This window comes from Cornus florida, unplaced genomic scaffold (genome assembly GCF_030987335.1).
Source record: "Cornus florida cultivar Cherokee Brave unplaced genomic scaffold, ASM3098733v1 CherokeeBrave_3.0.0_Hap2_Chr05, whole genome shotgun sequence".
In the NCBI taxonomy this organism is placed as follows: domain Eukaryota; kingdom Viridiplantae; phylum Streptophyta; class Magnoliopsida; order Cornales; family Cornaceae; genus Cornus; species Cornus florida.
The window spans coordinates 80,655,078-80,670,355 of record NW_026775575.1 but is presented as its reverse complement, the minus strand read 5'-3'; the positions used below and the strand labels follow the sequence as shown (position 1 = coordinate 80,670,355).

The 15,278-nt window shown below is 32.6% G+C and overlaps 2 protein-coding genes across 2 annotated transcripts; both read right to left on the bottom strand.

The window, feature by feature from the left end:
- Positions 1-8,658: 8,658 nt before the first annotated feature.
- On the bottom strand, positions 8,659-9,843 carry LOC132307094 (metallothionein-like protein 1). The gene is made up of 3 exons (XM_059804758.1): positions 9,693-9,843; positions 9,168-9,248; positions 8,659-9,018 (listed from the first exon to the last, which is right to left on the bottom strand). The coding sequence occupies exons 1-3, from the start codon at positions 9,743-9,745 to the stop codon at positions 8,925-8,927; spliced, it is 228 nt and encodes a 75-aa protein (XP_059660741.1). The 5' UTR covers positions 9,746-9,843; the 3' UTR covers positions 8,659-8,924.
- A 3,805-nt stretch (positions 9,844-13,648) lies between these two features.
- On the bottom strand, positions 13,649-14,970 carry LOC132307093 (metallothionein-like protein 1). The gene is made up of 3 exons (XM_059804757.1): positions 14,832-14,970; positions 14,446-14,523; positions 13,649-14,117 (listed from the first exon to the last, which is right to left on the bottom strand). Exons 1-3 carry the CDS (start codon positions 14,891-14,893, stop codon positions 14,006-14,008), a joined length of 252 nt encoding a protein of 83 aa, XP_059660740.1. The 5' UTR covers positions 14,894-14,970; the 3' UTR covers positions 13,649-14,005.
- Between the last annotated feature and the right edge of the window lie 308 nt (positions 14,971-15,278).

The following is a 15,278-nucleotide window of genomic DNA, read 5'->3' as shown; positions in this document are numbered from 1 at the left end:
ATGGTAAATAGACACGTATTGAAATACTAACCTTGCACAATCGAACCCATCTTTCAGCTTCCAACTCAATCATTCCAGTTTCACTGTTGTACCCTACACCAGTCTCAGATAATATTTGTTTGCAATCTTTGTACAATGCTCTTATATTATTGAATTTTTGTCTACATTGGTCCTTCGTATACTTCTTTCCAGTTTCCAATAACATTGCGTCCACAATATGTGTCCACCCATTTGGATTAAAAGTCGTGCCTGTACGATTTCCTTTTCCAACCTCTTCCTCCATCAAGAGCATGAATTTCTCTTGATGGGCATCACACCAAACAGTGGCATCAACCTGTTCAACAACTACAACATCCTCACCATTGTCACCATCAAGAGAATGAATGTCTCTTGATGGGTATTGCTCAACATTGTCATTGTTCATGTCCATCTGATTATTATTAAGTAATTGAACAGTTTAGTACATTGAATTGTGTTTTGATTCATAATTCAACACGTCAATGATAAGTAAAAAAGGTACTGTCTATAAAACACTTCAATAAGGGGCAAAAAAGAAGAAAAAATGAAGTAAAAATGTGATAAAAATTAGTCTTCTTCCATTTTCTTCAGTTCAAATTCTCACCATTTTCTTCATTTTGTTCGATTTAAATTCTATTTGTCAAAATCAATTAAATCAACCACATGATTTTCTTAAAAATCAGTCTCCTTCCTCAATTTTAAAGGCAATTTCTATATAAGCTAGGTGATTCAAATTGGATAAGTTTTCATTTCTCTAGTTGATGTTCTCCTAAAGGTTGAGAAGAGCAGTGATCTCGAAGGTCCATATCTGTCAAAGTATATGATTTCAAATCTTAAAACTCTCTCAACGTATCAAATTCAAGGTAATGTAACTTATTCAAGGTAATGCAACTTATAATCTCACATTTTATTGTGCCTGGTAATTGCATAAAATATGAGGATACAAAAATCTCACATCTAATTACAATATAATAAGGCCGGATAGGGATTGTATGACATAAAGTTAGGTATTTTATTTTTAATCTCATGCTTATTTCTAATTTATTAATTTAATTGAATCAGACAATTTATATTTCTAAACATCTCATATGATCTCAGTTACTAATGAAGGCTAAATTTCCAAATAATTGGTTTGAATGATACTTTATAAATTTTCATAAGTTGCTGAAATAGGCTTTACTTTTTAGCTATAAAATTAAAATTGAGTTATGAAATTATGCACTCCCATTTCTATATACACAGAATTATTCATCACTTTGCAGAGAATAAAACTATATCTAAATCTGGATTATGCTACTATATTTGCTACTGAAAGAATATGGAATTGTGGAACTATAGTTATGGAACTAAATCTGGAATTTTGTTAGTGTATATATATATATATATATTTAGAGAGAGAGAGAAAGAGCACCTGAAAGAATCGCCCTTGACGAAACCGATACACAGAATGTATAACCTACCGACGCTTCGTTCCGCTTTGCTAACGCTCGGCTAAAAGTCTTGAACCTTAGCGTGTTCGCTTTCTCAGTAGCAAACAACAGAAATTTCCAGAGAAGAAACGTCGATCTGTGGTTGCGAAGAACTCTAGGGTTTCAGATTCGGGTCACACTCTATTTAACAGAGAGACGATTGAGCTGAAAACCAAGTACGGGAGGATTGATCGATCTGTAGCCTAGCAACGAAGGTGTAACGAAAACGAAAAACAATCGGCTTCAGAAATCGCCTCCAAAGGAGTTGCGTGATGAGAGAGAAAATGATGATGAAGAACAATCTAGGGTTTCAGATTCGGGGTCACACAAATACATAACAGAGAGACGATTGAGCTGAAAACCAAGTATAGGAGGATTGATTGATCTGTAGCCTAGGAACGAAGGTGTAACAAAAACGAAGAACAATCGCCCATGAAATCGCCTCCAAAGGAGCTGCGCGATGAGAGAGAAAATGACGATGAAAAATGGCTCGGTTCTGATATGCGATTTTTTATACTTGATATCACCGGTATAGTTAAATGAAGATTGATATGGTTTTGGTTTTGGTTAGTATGGCCGCTACAGTAAACCATATCACCCAATATCACCAATTCTTTGATATGGGTTTTGGCCCAAATTTCATAATGTTTTTACATTGTTCAATACCACATCAACCCACTCCAAACATGATATTGGCCCAAAAATAAAACCAAAACATGAAAACAATAACAGATATGGGCCTCCAAACAGGCCCCTAGTTAATTGCACAAGCTAGTATGGTATGGTTTGTCAATACCACAGCCAGCTGGGGGAATAGCCACAAATTTAGCCTCTCTAAAGGGGACTTTTCGAGCAATTGTGTATGAGTTCGTTTTACCAAAAAAAAAGTCAATACCAAAGCAAATTTAGCCTCTCTAAAGGGACTTTCCGAGCAATTGTGTATGAGTTCGTTTTACCAAAAAAAAAAAAAAAGTTTCTCAATACCAAAGCATTCTTTTGGCTGGGCATTCAAGACGGGTTGTAATTTTTGTTTTATTTTGTGTCTCAATGTTCGGAATTGGAACAACAAGTGCAACAAATATGCATTAACCATGATTCGTATGAAAATACCACGTTAGAAAATGTATTTTGGTGAGAACATTTTATTTTTCATCTTTGGTGAGTTTTGGAGTTAGAAATTGAAGAAAATTTCCGAAGTGTACTGCCAAAACGAAACCACAACCGGTCTCGATGTTTAAGTTTCGAAATACTCTTCTAAAATATTAAACATTGTCAAAGTGGAACAGATTGCGCTTTTCAAAACCAATTGCACTACCCCAAAACCAATATGAAAATTGCAATTTTATTCCAATTGAAATTATTTTTTTATAAGATTTTAGGGGACACCAATCCAATTCAAAGCTTTCAGTAAATACCTCTTATTTAATGCACTGATTTACCTTCTCCAGCTCTGAAGCTCAAGTTGTATTAACTTCATCATCGTTGAAATCAACCCATCAGCAAAATTCTTTACTCTCTGAAACTCTCTCGAATGCTTCGCTAACCATAGGTATGCGTTCTTTCTCTCTCTAAACCTCACCTGTGATCTATTTTACAAGAAACAAATATATATATATATATACTTGTATGTCTATTTGAGGGACTAATTTCTATAATTTACGAAGGAGCTTCGGAACATGAGGTCATGAAATGGGTCGCTTTGTTTCTTGGGAAGATTCTTCTTTCTGCAGTGTTTTCTTAACAACATCAATCCCTGTTCTGGGCAATGTGGAAATTAGGGCATCAAATGCTAGGGTTTCATTTTTGTTGGGTCGGGTTGTGGGATTATCCGTGGATTTCAATTGTTCAACATGAATCCTTGCTTAAAATGATGTATGTGGACTTGTATTTACCCAACCCCCTCCACAATGCTCGAAAAGGGATTGATGTGATTGATTCATGCATAAATTTATAATAAGTTGTTCGCATTGTTCATAATCCAATTTAGTAGTTCATATTTCCTTGTAGTTGTTGATATTATCACAAAGTCATGGATTCAATTTCAAAACGCCAAATGCTTACTGAGGAGAGTGAAATTGAGAGAATTACCAATTTACCAAGCAGTGTTATAGGTCATATTCTCTCCTTTCTTGGTCATATTCTCTCCTTTCTTCCAACAAAATCTGTCTTGTCAACCAAATGCAAGTATCTCTGGACATCACAAACTACTCTAAACCTTGTTGATGGGTTGCCATTGTTACCTTTCGAAATTCGGAATAGTCCCCAACAAAAACTTAAAGGATATGATGCGCTGCTTCGTGACCGTTTTAATTGTAAAAGTCTGGTGGTAATTGAACTGTTTGGTCTTTTTGTCCTAAATGTCCCTACTTCAGTTTGTCTACAGAATCTTAAAATCCTATGTCTTACGTTTATAAAATTTTTGGATGAGGACTTAAAATCCTACTTCAGTTTGTCTGCAGAATCTTAAAATCCTTATAAACACGACAATGATAATTAGGATCCACCTTAGGATATGCCTTCTTGTTTGTTGTTTCATCTCAAGGCAATCGAAATCAAAATATTTGATGGATTTGAAGAAGGGCTGAAAATAGCAGAGTATTTTTTAAAGAATTGTAAAGTTTTGAAGAAATTGACGATTCACATTACTATGAATCCAGAAAAGTCATAGCAAGAAATTTTTGACGTTATCCAGGGGTTCACAAAGTTGTCAAGTAGTGATTTCTTGATCTCTCTCATTGTGAAAAATTCCTTCGGTCACCTTGCTAGTTCTCTCTCTCTCTCTCTCTCTCTATATATATATATATATATATATATATATATATATATATATATATATATATGTTGCAAGGAAACTGTTGATGGAACCGTCCCTTGCCAAATACAACGGAAGGTCATATGGTTGTGTAATTTACCTAGTTTTGATTGCTTGTGTTTTCCTATCAAGATCATGTTTGTGACAGAGCTTTTCACATGTTAATGATACTTCTTCGGGCTCAAATCCCCTGCTGTGAGTTACCCTGCAGTCCCCTGTTGTGAGCTGATGAAAGGCCTTAGTTTGGCCACGTGTGTTTCAGTTTGTCTCCACTAAAATGGTGCAAAACGCATTATTCCGTTAAATCTGCCTTCTGTTAAACATCCATCTCTCGGCATTTCTGAAAAAGCCCAAAAGAGCCGGCTCTACAAATTAATTGAGCCGTCTCCAAAAATTTGGGTTGAGCCGTCTCCACATTTCTTCTTGAGCCGGCTGTCCATTATTTTTTTTTTCTTTTATTTTTATTTTTTTTTGCTTGGCAAGGAGCCGGCTCTAAAAATTCTGAGAGCCGGCTCCATATTTATTATGAGCCGGCTCCATATTTATTATGAGCCGGCTGCCAACTCAAAGAGCCGGCTCAACAACTTAGAGCCGGCTCCATTGAACTTCAAAAGCCGGCTCCATTAAATCCCAAGAGCTGTTAAATTTAGGTGTGAAATTAGTTTGGCAAAGGTGTGAAATTAGTTTGTTAGAACTGTGTGAATAACTTATTTTGATGGTGAAGGTGATCAGTGTCCCTACTTATTAAACTTCACAATGTATTTTTTCTCATAAATATGACATAATAACATGTGAAATGTGTAATTGCCGCATACATGAGAAGACAAAATATTTGGATAACACATTGGTATCTAATGAAGCCAACTCAGTTAAAAAAAAAACAATTATGGAAGATTTTACATTCACTAGAATGGTTTTTGAAGATTATAGAAGAAAATCTTACAATTAACCAAGATTTCAAATACGCTAGAATGCTTAACTAATGTCAATTTCAAGTAAAAAAAATCATAATTTACACTAACGGATGACAAATGAAAGAATTAAAAAATGTTAAATTTAGGTGTGAAATTAGTTTTGCAGAGGTGTGAAATTAGTTTTACAGAACTGTGTGAATAGCTTATTTTGATGGTGAAGGTGATCAGTGTCCCTACTTATTAAACTTCACAATGTATTTTTTCTCATAAATATGACATAATAACATGTGAAATGTGTAATTGCCGCATATATGAGAAGACAAAATATTTGGATAATACATTGGTATCTAATGAAGCCAACTCAGTTAAAAAAAAAACAATTATGGAAGATTTTACATTCACTAGAATGGTTATTGAAGATTATAGAAGAAAATCTTACAATTAACCAAGATTTCAAATACACTAGAATGCTTAACTAATGTCAATTTCAAGTAAAAAAAATCATAATTTACACTAACGGATGACAAATGAAAGAATTTAAAAATGTTAAATTTAGGTGTGAAATTAGTTTTGCAGAGGTGTGAAATTAGTTTTACAGAACTGTGTGAATAGCTTATTTTGATGGTGAAGGTGATCAGTATCCCTACTTATTAAACTTCACAATGTATTTTTTCTCATAAATGTGACATAATAACCTGTGAAATGTGTAATTACCGCATACATGAGAAGACAAAATATTTGGATAATACATTGGTATCTAATGAAACCAACTCAGTTAAAAAAAAAAAAAAATTATGGAAGATTTTACATTCACTAGAATGGTTATTGAAGATTATAGAAGAAAATCTTACAATTAACCAAGATTTCAAATACGCTAGAATGCTTAACTAATGTCAATTTCAAGAAAAAAAAATTCATAATTTACACTAACGGATGACAAATGAAAGAATTAAAAAATGTTAAATTTAGGTGTCAAATTAGTTTTGCAGAACTGTGTAAATAGTTTATTTTGATGGTGAAGGTGATCAGTGTCCCTACTTGTTAAACTTCACAATGTATTTTTTTTCAGAAATGTGACATAATAACCTGTGAAATGTGTAATTGCCGCATACATGAGAAGACAAAATATTTGGATAACACATTGGTACCTAATGAAGCCAACTCAGTTAAAAAAAAAAACAATTATGCAAGATTTTATATTCACTAGAATGGTTATTGAAGATTATAGAAGAAAATTCTATAATTATCGAAGATTTTAAATACGCTACAATGCTTAACCAATGTCAATTTCAAGTAAAAAAAAAAAAAAAATCATAATTTACACTAACAGATGACAAATGAAAGAATTAAAAAATGTTAAATTTAGGTGTGAAATTAGTTTTGCAGATGTGTGAAATTAGTTTTTACAGAACTGTGTGAATAGCTTATTTTGATGGTGAATGTGATCAGTGTCCTTACTTATTAAACTTCACAATATTTTTTTCTTCATAAATATTACATAATAACCTGTGAAATGCGTAATTGCCGCATACTGAGAAGACAAAATATTTGGATAACACATCGGTACCTAATGAAGTCAACTCAGTTAAAAAAAAAAATTATGGAAGATTTTACATTCACTAGAATGGTTATTGAAGATTATAGAAGAAAATCCTACAATTATCCAATATTTCAAATACACTATATTGCTTAATCAATGTCAATTTCAAGTAAATAAATATTATAATTTACACTAACGGATGACAAATGAAAGAATTAAAAAATGTTAAATTTAGGTGTGAAATTAGTTTTGCAGAGGTGTGAAATTAGTTTTGTAGAACTGTATGAATAGCTTATTTTGATGGTGAAGGTGATCAGTGTCCCTACTTATTAAACTTCACAATGTATTTTTTCTCAGAAATGTGACATAATAACCTGTGAAATGTGTAATTGTCGCATACATGAGAAGACAAAATATTTGGATAACACATTGGTACGTAATGAAACCAACTCAGTTAAAAAAAAAAAAAAAACAATTACGGAAAATTTTACATTCACTAGAATGGTTATTGAAGATTATTGAAGAAAATCTTACAATTACGCTAGATTTCAAATACGCTAGAATGCTTAACCAATGTCAATTTCAAGTAAAAAAAAATCATAATTTACACTAACGGATGACAAATGAAAGAATTAAAAAATGTTAAATTTAGGTGTGATATTAGTTTTGTAGAGGTGTGAAATTAGTTTAGTAGAACTGTGTAAATAGCTTATTTTGATGGTGAAGGTAATCAGTGTCCCTACTTATTAAACTTCACAATGTATTTTTTCTCATAAATGTCACATAATAACCTGCAAAATGTGTAATTGCCGCATACATGAGAAGAAAAAATATTTGGATAATAAACTGGTACCTAATGAAGCCAACTCAGTTAAAAAAAAAAAACAATTATGTAAGATTTTACATTCACTAGAATGGTTATTGAAGATTATAGAAAAAAAATCCTACAATTATCCAACATTTCAAATATGTTAGAATGCTTAACCAATGTCAATTTCAAGTAGAAAAATATCATAATTTACATTAACAAATGACAAATGAAAGTTTTACAGAGGTGTGAAATTAGTTTTACAGAACTGTGTCAATAGCTTATTTTGATGGTGAAGGTGATCAGAGTTCCTTTGATCAGAATTTTTATGGTGAAGGTGATCAGAGTTCCTTTGATCAGAATTTTTAGAGCCGGCTCCTTGCCAAGCAAAATAAAATAAAAATAAAAGAAAAAAAAAATAATGGACAGACGGCTCAAGAAGAAATGTGGAGACGGCTCAACCCAATTTTTTGGAGACGGCTCAATTAATTTGTAAAGCCGGCTCTTTTGGGCTTTTTCAGAGATGCCGAGAGATGAATGTTTAACGGAAGACAAATTTAACGGAATAATACGTTTTGCACCATTTTAGTGGAACCCACAGACATATTACAAACTGAAGCACACGTGGCCAAACTAAGGTCTTTCATCAGTTCACAGCAGGGGATTGCAGGGTAACTCACAGTAAGAGATTTGAGCCCTACTTCTTCCTCATCTTTTAATGTATAAAAGTTTTTTTTATATATTTTTTTTTATTTTTATATTTTTTTTTTATGTATAGTTCATTTTAATCCAATGATCCTGAGAAAGCCTATAAAGATAGTAGGTTAGGCAGCCTAACAATGCTAGTTAGGCAGCCTAACATTGACCAAGACTTGGTCTACTTTTTCAACAATGAGTCTGTTTAGAAAAATATTTTTTTATTTTTCTAGTACTTGGTTATCATAAAAAAATATTTTACGCTGAAAGTGGACGGTGCGAACGGTGAGATTTAAGTTCTCACGGCTCGAGGGATGTTCGAGTTCGAGTTTCTTTAAATTTAAATGGGTGCTCAAAAAAAAAAAAAAAAACAGTCAATTACAGTGGGAAGAGAGAAGGGATTACACAACAGTTGAAGGAGCTATATTAATTTCATTTTTTCAACGTCTCCTTCATACACATATATCAAACCCCAACAACCACAAAAGCAGCAGACTCAGGCACAAGTACTACACAAAGACACCATTAAAGTAGTAGCCACAGGCCATTCTAAGAATCCAAGTAGTAGTGGATTAAGAGAAGGCCATGGCTGTCTTATTCTACTGTAAACAATTATTTATATTAAACCATAGCTACTTTTTTTGAGGCTTGAGGAGTTCAATTGTGATCAACAAGTACAAGGGTCACAGGTGCATTTATCACCACACTTGCAGGTATGCCCTCCTTCTGCTCCAAAGCTCATCTCAGATCCCTCCGCATACCTACACCGGTATAATCGCAGCCGATCAATTATTATTATTATTTTTCTTTAATATATGTGCATATATATATATATATATATATGGATCATAATCTTTTTATTCATAAAGTTGTATCTGCATGCATGATTAATTGTCAATGAGATACTTACGTATTCTTTGGTGCAACACCAGTGATTATGGTTGCAGTACTTGTGGTCTTCGTCTCCAAGTCAGGATACATTTTTCCACATCTGCCAATCAATAAATGGGAAAAATTCAGAAGATGTATAGAATATATATAATATGTACAAATTTATAAGGATCTATAATTATATGTGTGTGAATATATATATAACCATGTAATTATGTATGTTTATATGTGTATGTATATATACTTTATTGAATAGCAATTCCATATCCATATCTCCACGGGATCTCATTTGCTAAAAAAAAACATATCAATATTAGATATATAATATAAGACTATAGAAAACATCTACGTTTATGGATTGGAAAAGATTTATGCTATGTCCGGTGGCATAAATCTTAAAGTTGGAAATGAAATTTTAAACTAATTTTTCTTTAATTCTAATATCAAAACATAAATTCTATAGAACAGAACATAATTGTTAAAAATAAATAAATAAAAAGTGTGAAGAAGATATTAATTGATTGTAGGGAGAAAGAGAATATACTTGCAATCGGCTCCACATGAGCACCCAGAGCCACAGTTACAACCGCTAGACATTTTCAAGAGATTAAGAAGAAAATTAAGGATTGATTTTTGTGGAAGTTGGATTTTACTAAAAACACTTTACGGGATGATTTTCAACGTTAGAGACCTCACTCCTATTTATAATGTAGGTGAGGATAGAAGTTGTGCCCATCCCACCGTACACGTGTTGGAATCCCACGTTTGCATTTATTATTTAAACCTATATTATTTTGAATAATTATTTGTTGTCCAAGTCTCGACGGCAGAAAAGAAGAGGGATGGGATTCCACCACCATTGTGTAATAAATGGTGAGGCCCACATAACAAATATATATATATATATTTTGCCTTTCATTTTCAGCATAATAATTTAATATGGTAGAAAATAAAATTTGTTTAGCCTTTTAATGGCACCATAAGTATGAGTCACAAGGTTGTTTTTATTTTAAGGTTTGAAGAAATTATGAAAGATTCGGGGGGATTGAGTATTTAATTTCAATGAAATATTATTTTAATTTATTTTTATAAGATTGAGATCGGTATCATTAAATCATATCAAATAATAAGAAATATTTTATAATCTCCTCACTCTCAAAAAATATATATTAAGAAAATAATTAATTAATTAATTAATTAAATTAATTCTTGGTATCCATCGAAAGGCAACTTTCAAACAAGACGAAATTTAGAAGTTAACTATGTTTTGAAGGTGACTTTGGAAGCAGATAAAATTTAAAATGTGAGATAATGTTGTTTTCAGAAAAATATACAAGTCTACATCATCATTTAATTTTTTACTCCAAAGTCCCATCCATCATCACCTACTTCACAGAACAGTTCCATACAATTAAAGCCACGTAGGCATGAAACATGATGCTGATCATCAATTTTGACATTCTCACGTGGGTGCCTTGGAGAGTAGTTTGAAACTGTCAATGACTTCATATATATATATATATAAACACATATAAATAAACAACATTTACTATGACATTAAAGCCATTTCTTATCAATATATATTAGAAAGTTTAGTGATGGTATGCAGAAATTAATCACCGTGCACCCAATTGAGTTTCAAAAATCTTTGAAATATTGTTACTTGTTAGTACGGTTGCAATTGTCTAATCTCATTTATTTCACGAGATTATGACAAAAATGATAATTAGTTAGAGAGTTCGGCCAAAGTATTTTTCTTATTTAATCACCGTGATTAACAAATTAAGAAGTATAACAAGGATGTTTTTGGCTCCTTTCTGGACAAAGCTTTGGAGATAGTCAACTTTCACCCAACTATTGAATGAATAAAAAAAAAAATTATAAATAAATTTCTTTACAAGTTCCTCTTGAACGTCAGTTATAGCAACACATTGGTTATATTAATGCAGTAGAATTATGGCATTATGTTTGAAAAAGATATGTATATATATTATATATATATATATATATAGCAATCAAAGTGATATAGATGTGATGATTAATGATGGGATTCCCCATGTAATAGAATTCCTTCAATTATGGCCATTTTTTAATGCGAAAAGAATGGTCTTCGCCGTTTGCTCTTGATTCCTCCTCACTTGCATTGTCATCTTTTAAATACACAACCATTTTTTTATTTATTGTTTCATAAGTTGATCGACACATTTTAAAGTCACCAAAACCACCTTTTCTTCCCCTTCATCCGTTTTTGCTTTAAGAATTCAAAAGAGATAGAAAGTGAGCACCCTATTTGTCCAATACACAAGACCTACATCATATTCGTGTGTACTTGAGAAAGACACAAATACAATGCATCCATTTAGAAAAATGAAGATATATCCCTATTAAAAAAAAATGAAAATATTATGAGAATTACTTAGAAGAGATAAGATAAATAACTAAGGCTATGAAAGGAAGATTAAGTATAGTGTCTATAAATGAAAAAAAAAATTTATAGAAAGTATGGTCATATTCCGCGTAAGCCCAATATTGCACCTATAAATAGAGAAAGATCGAATTGATTGTGTAGAAGGTAAGTGATAACGAGACAAAAATGTAGGATGAAGTAATTAAAAACGACTTAAAAAACTTGAATTTAATTAGAGGACATGGTGTATAATGAGAAGGAATAGAACAAAATGATTCATGAAGCCAACTGGCCCGTTTTCATGGGATAAAGGAAACGATGACGAGGAGGAGGAGGATGATACATATGTGTGTGTGTGGTATCTTCATGTCTTATAAAACGCGTCACTATGTGGGTGACATTTCACATCATTGAGGGAGAGGTTATTGAAACTTATATGTGTGATCGCTTCGTAAATGTGTAGATACGTTTTGAAAATTCCGAGCACAAAGCAAAGCAAAAAATATTTACAAAGCGGGGTGGATCGTGACAAATATATGTTACAACCTGCCCGCACTGATTGTATAGTCTTTAAGGAGAGAGGTTATTGACACTTATATGTGTGGATACCTCCTAACTATACAGATATGAGCATGAAAAGTGTTCAAAATAAAAAATATCAAATTGGTCTATGTTTTCACCACCCAAAAAAAAAATATATATATATATACAGTGAACCCAGCCTAAGCAAATCACTGCTTGGGGGCCATCCAACTGTATGCCTCATGTAGGATAAGTGTTAGATGGGTTTCTCCTACTATCCGAATGGAAAGGACTAAATACGCAAGTATGTTTTTTTTTGGATCCGACCTCCTTACAAATGATATCTAAGTGAGACTCCGCCCTTAATCTAATATCACATCAACCAGTCACCAAAATAGAGTCTATGTCCAGATCATTAATAGGCCCTCCAGTCATTAGGGGGTGACGGGTTACAAGGTAGTCCAAACAACGTGGATGTATAAGGGTGAATATATAACGTTGTTCAACAATTTACACTTTTGATGGCCCATTAGAATAATACACTAAAATGTGGGCTAAAATAGCCATGGTTAGTAACCATCATCACTTCTAAAAGTAGTTTGTTTGTTTGTTTTTTTTTTTTCTTTGTTTTTTTCTTTTTTCAAGAGTGGGTAATGGCTAACATAATATTAAAGTCAAAAAGTCTCCAGTTAAAATTTTAATACCACCCTGATAATGTTACGGAGGCAATGCCCCCACTGTTTTTTTCTTTTTTTTTTTTTTTTTTTTTAATCATTATATACTACTAATTTTTCTATATTTCAATTATATATCTGTAAAATATTTATGTTACCCCCCTGAAATAAAAACATACAAGTGTGTCACCTTAACTAATTAAAAGTTTAAACTCAGTATAACATATAATTGTGAACAAAAACTAAGATTCTTCCTAACTTCACCATATTTATTTACTCATGAAAAGGATAAGCGATTGAAATTTTGCAAGTATAGAGCCATAAATCTAATCAAATGTATCCATTTGGACTTAGGGTGTTGGTAGAAAAAGAAGAGGAAGTTTTTTATAAAAAATTATGATATATTGGAGGTAATAATTGAATCCTTGTCCTCACTATTCTCCAGCACCTTTAATCTTTATATTAAAACTATTTTGACCACTGACGTTAACATATGGTGTCAAATCTGAAATCTATTTCGTGTGAGTAATAAAAATTTTTAAATCTATGCAATGTTAAAAGATCCTTAAGGCTACATGTAATGATATGCGAAGTTGTTTGTTAAATTTATTGAGTACTGAGAAAGTGAAGTCTTCCAAGATCGAGTGGATTAACTGGAGTAGTAGAATATGCACTACTGCAAAACAGATTGAGGATTTTAGGTCTAAACATCTTCATGCTTTCAACTTGGCTTCACTATCAAACCTAGCATAGAAGCTTGAATTTGAGAATGGCTCCCTTTTTGCTAAAATCTTCTAACAAATGTACTTTAATAACTGTGATTTCCTCATGTACTTGTATATATATGCTATGTTTGGCGGCACCGAATCAGTGTCTTGAATTTGTGATTTGCAAAAATTTAGTACAAATTTTGAATTAAATTTCATCCGATTCCAAATCCAAAGCACTGACATAATAGTAGTAAAAGTGCCTCGCCTTCAAGCTACAAAAGAGGTGACAAGGAATTGGGCTGAAGTGGACCTATATTAATTTCATTCTTGTTGTACAATCCAGCTTCTCCTTAATACAGATATCAAAACCCCAATACCCACAAAGCAGACTGAGATACAACTACTACACTAATAAAGTAGCCACAAGACACATTAAGAGAAGCCCATGGCTGTCTTATTCTACTGTAAAAACTTACGACACAAAGTCACAATTATTTTATATTAAGCCACAGCTGCTTTTTTTGAGGTCAGGGTCCAATTTTGATCAACAGTTGCAGCTGTTACCACACTTGCATGGGTTACAGGTGCAGCTTTTACCACACTTGCAGGCATGCCCTCCTTCTGCTCCAAAGCTCATCTCAGATCCCTCCGCATACCTACAACAGTAATCAATTATTATTATTAATTGTTTTATGTCCATATAAAATTGTATATATTATGAGGGCGAGTCATTGGCGCAATGAAAAGGTTGCACCATTTTGATCCAGAGATCATGGTTTCAAAACAAATAAACAGTGTCTAAGCATGTAGAAATAAGATTGAGTACATCCTCAGACTTTACAATAACAAGAGTCTCGTGCACTAGACGAGCTCTCTATGTGTGTGTTGTCCTTCTGTATGTATATATATATATATATAACAGATCATAATTTTTTTATTCATAAAGTTTTATTTGCATGCATGAATTTTCAATGAGATACTTACGTTTTGTTTGGTGCAACACCAGTGACGATGGTTGCATGAGCTGCGGTCTGGACCTCCAAGTCAGGATACATTCCACATCTGCCAATCAACCCATGGGAAAAATAAAACAAATAAATAAATAAAAAGTTCAGAAAATATGTATAATATGTACAAAATTATAAGCATCTTTAACTTTTTATGTATGTGTGTGTGTGTGTGTGTGTGTGTGTGTGTGAATATAACAAAAAGAAAATGCATTATATGCAAGTTGAAAGAAAATGAGAAATTGTCTTGACTGAGAGAAGAATATAAATAACCACCATACATGGGAAGAAAATATATTTACTGGGAAAAAAATGTGAAGAAAATATTAATTGGTTGTTTGGGAGAGGAGAAAATTAACGTACTTGCAACCGCTGCCACACTTGCAGTCAGAGCCACACCCACAGTTTGCTCCGCAGCTAGACATTTTCTAGAGGTTAAGAGAGAGAATTAAGGACGGGAAAGGATTGATTTCAGTGGAAATTGGATTACTCAAAACACTTGTAGGATGATTTTCACCAGAAGAGACCTCACTCCTATTTATAATGTAGGTGAGCAGAGAAGTTATGCTCATCCCACCGTACACGTGTTGAAATCCTATTTTATTTTCTCTCATAAATATATTATAAAATAAATAAAAAATCCTACATTAGTTTTTTCAATTTTACATAATTATTTGTTATGCAAAGTCCAATATTGGTATGTGGGCTCCACCATGATGCAGTGTTGGTAAGGCCCACCTTAGGAATAATTTTTTTCTAACTTCTCTCGGTAGAAGATTGAGATGTGTCTCATAAATCAGTTAATTTTTT

Coding starts and splice junctions, on each gene's coding strand:
- LOC132307094 (XM_059804758.1), bottom strand. CDS start 9,745: ATGTCTAGCGGTTGTAACTGTGGCTCTGGGTGCTCATGTGGAGCCGAT. Junction 9,249..9,692: donor TCATGTGGAGCCGATTGCAA/GTATATTCTCTT, acceptor ATTGATTGGCAG/ATGTGGAAAAATGTATCCTG. Junction 9,019..9,167: donor GGTGTTGCACCAAAGAATAC/GTAAGTATCTCA, acceptor ATACCGGTGTAG/GTATGCGGAGGGATCTGAGA.
- LOC132307093 (XM_059804757.1), bottom strand. CDS start 14,893: ATGTCTAGCTGCGGAGCAAACTGTGGGTGTGGCTCTGACTGCAAGTGT. Junction 14,524..14,831: donor AAGTGTGGCAGCGGTTGCAA/GTACGTTAATTT, acceptor GTTGATTGGCAG/ATGTGGAATGTATCCTGACT. Junction 14,118..14,445: donor GGTGTTGCACCAAACAAAAC/GTAAGTATCTCA, acceptor TTACTGTTGTAG/GTATGCGGAGGGATCTGAGA.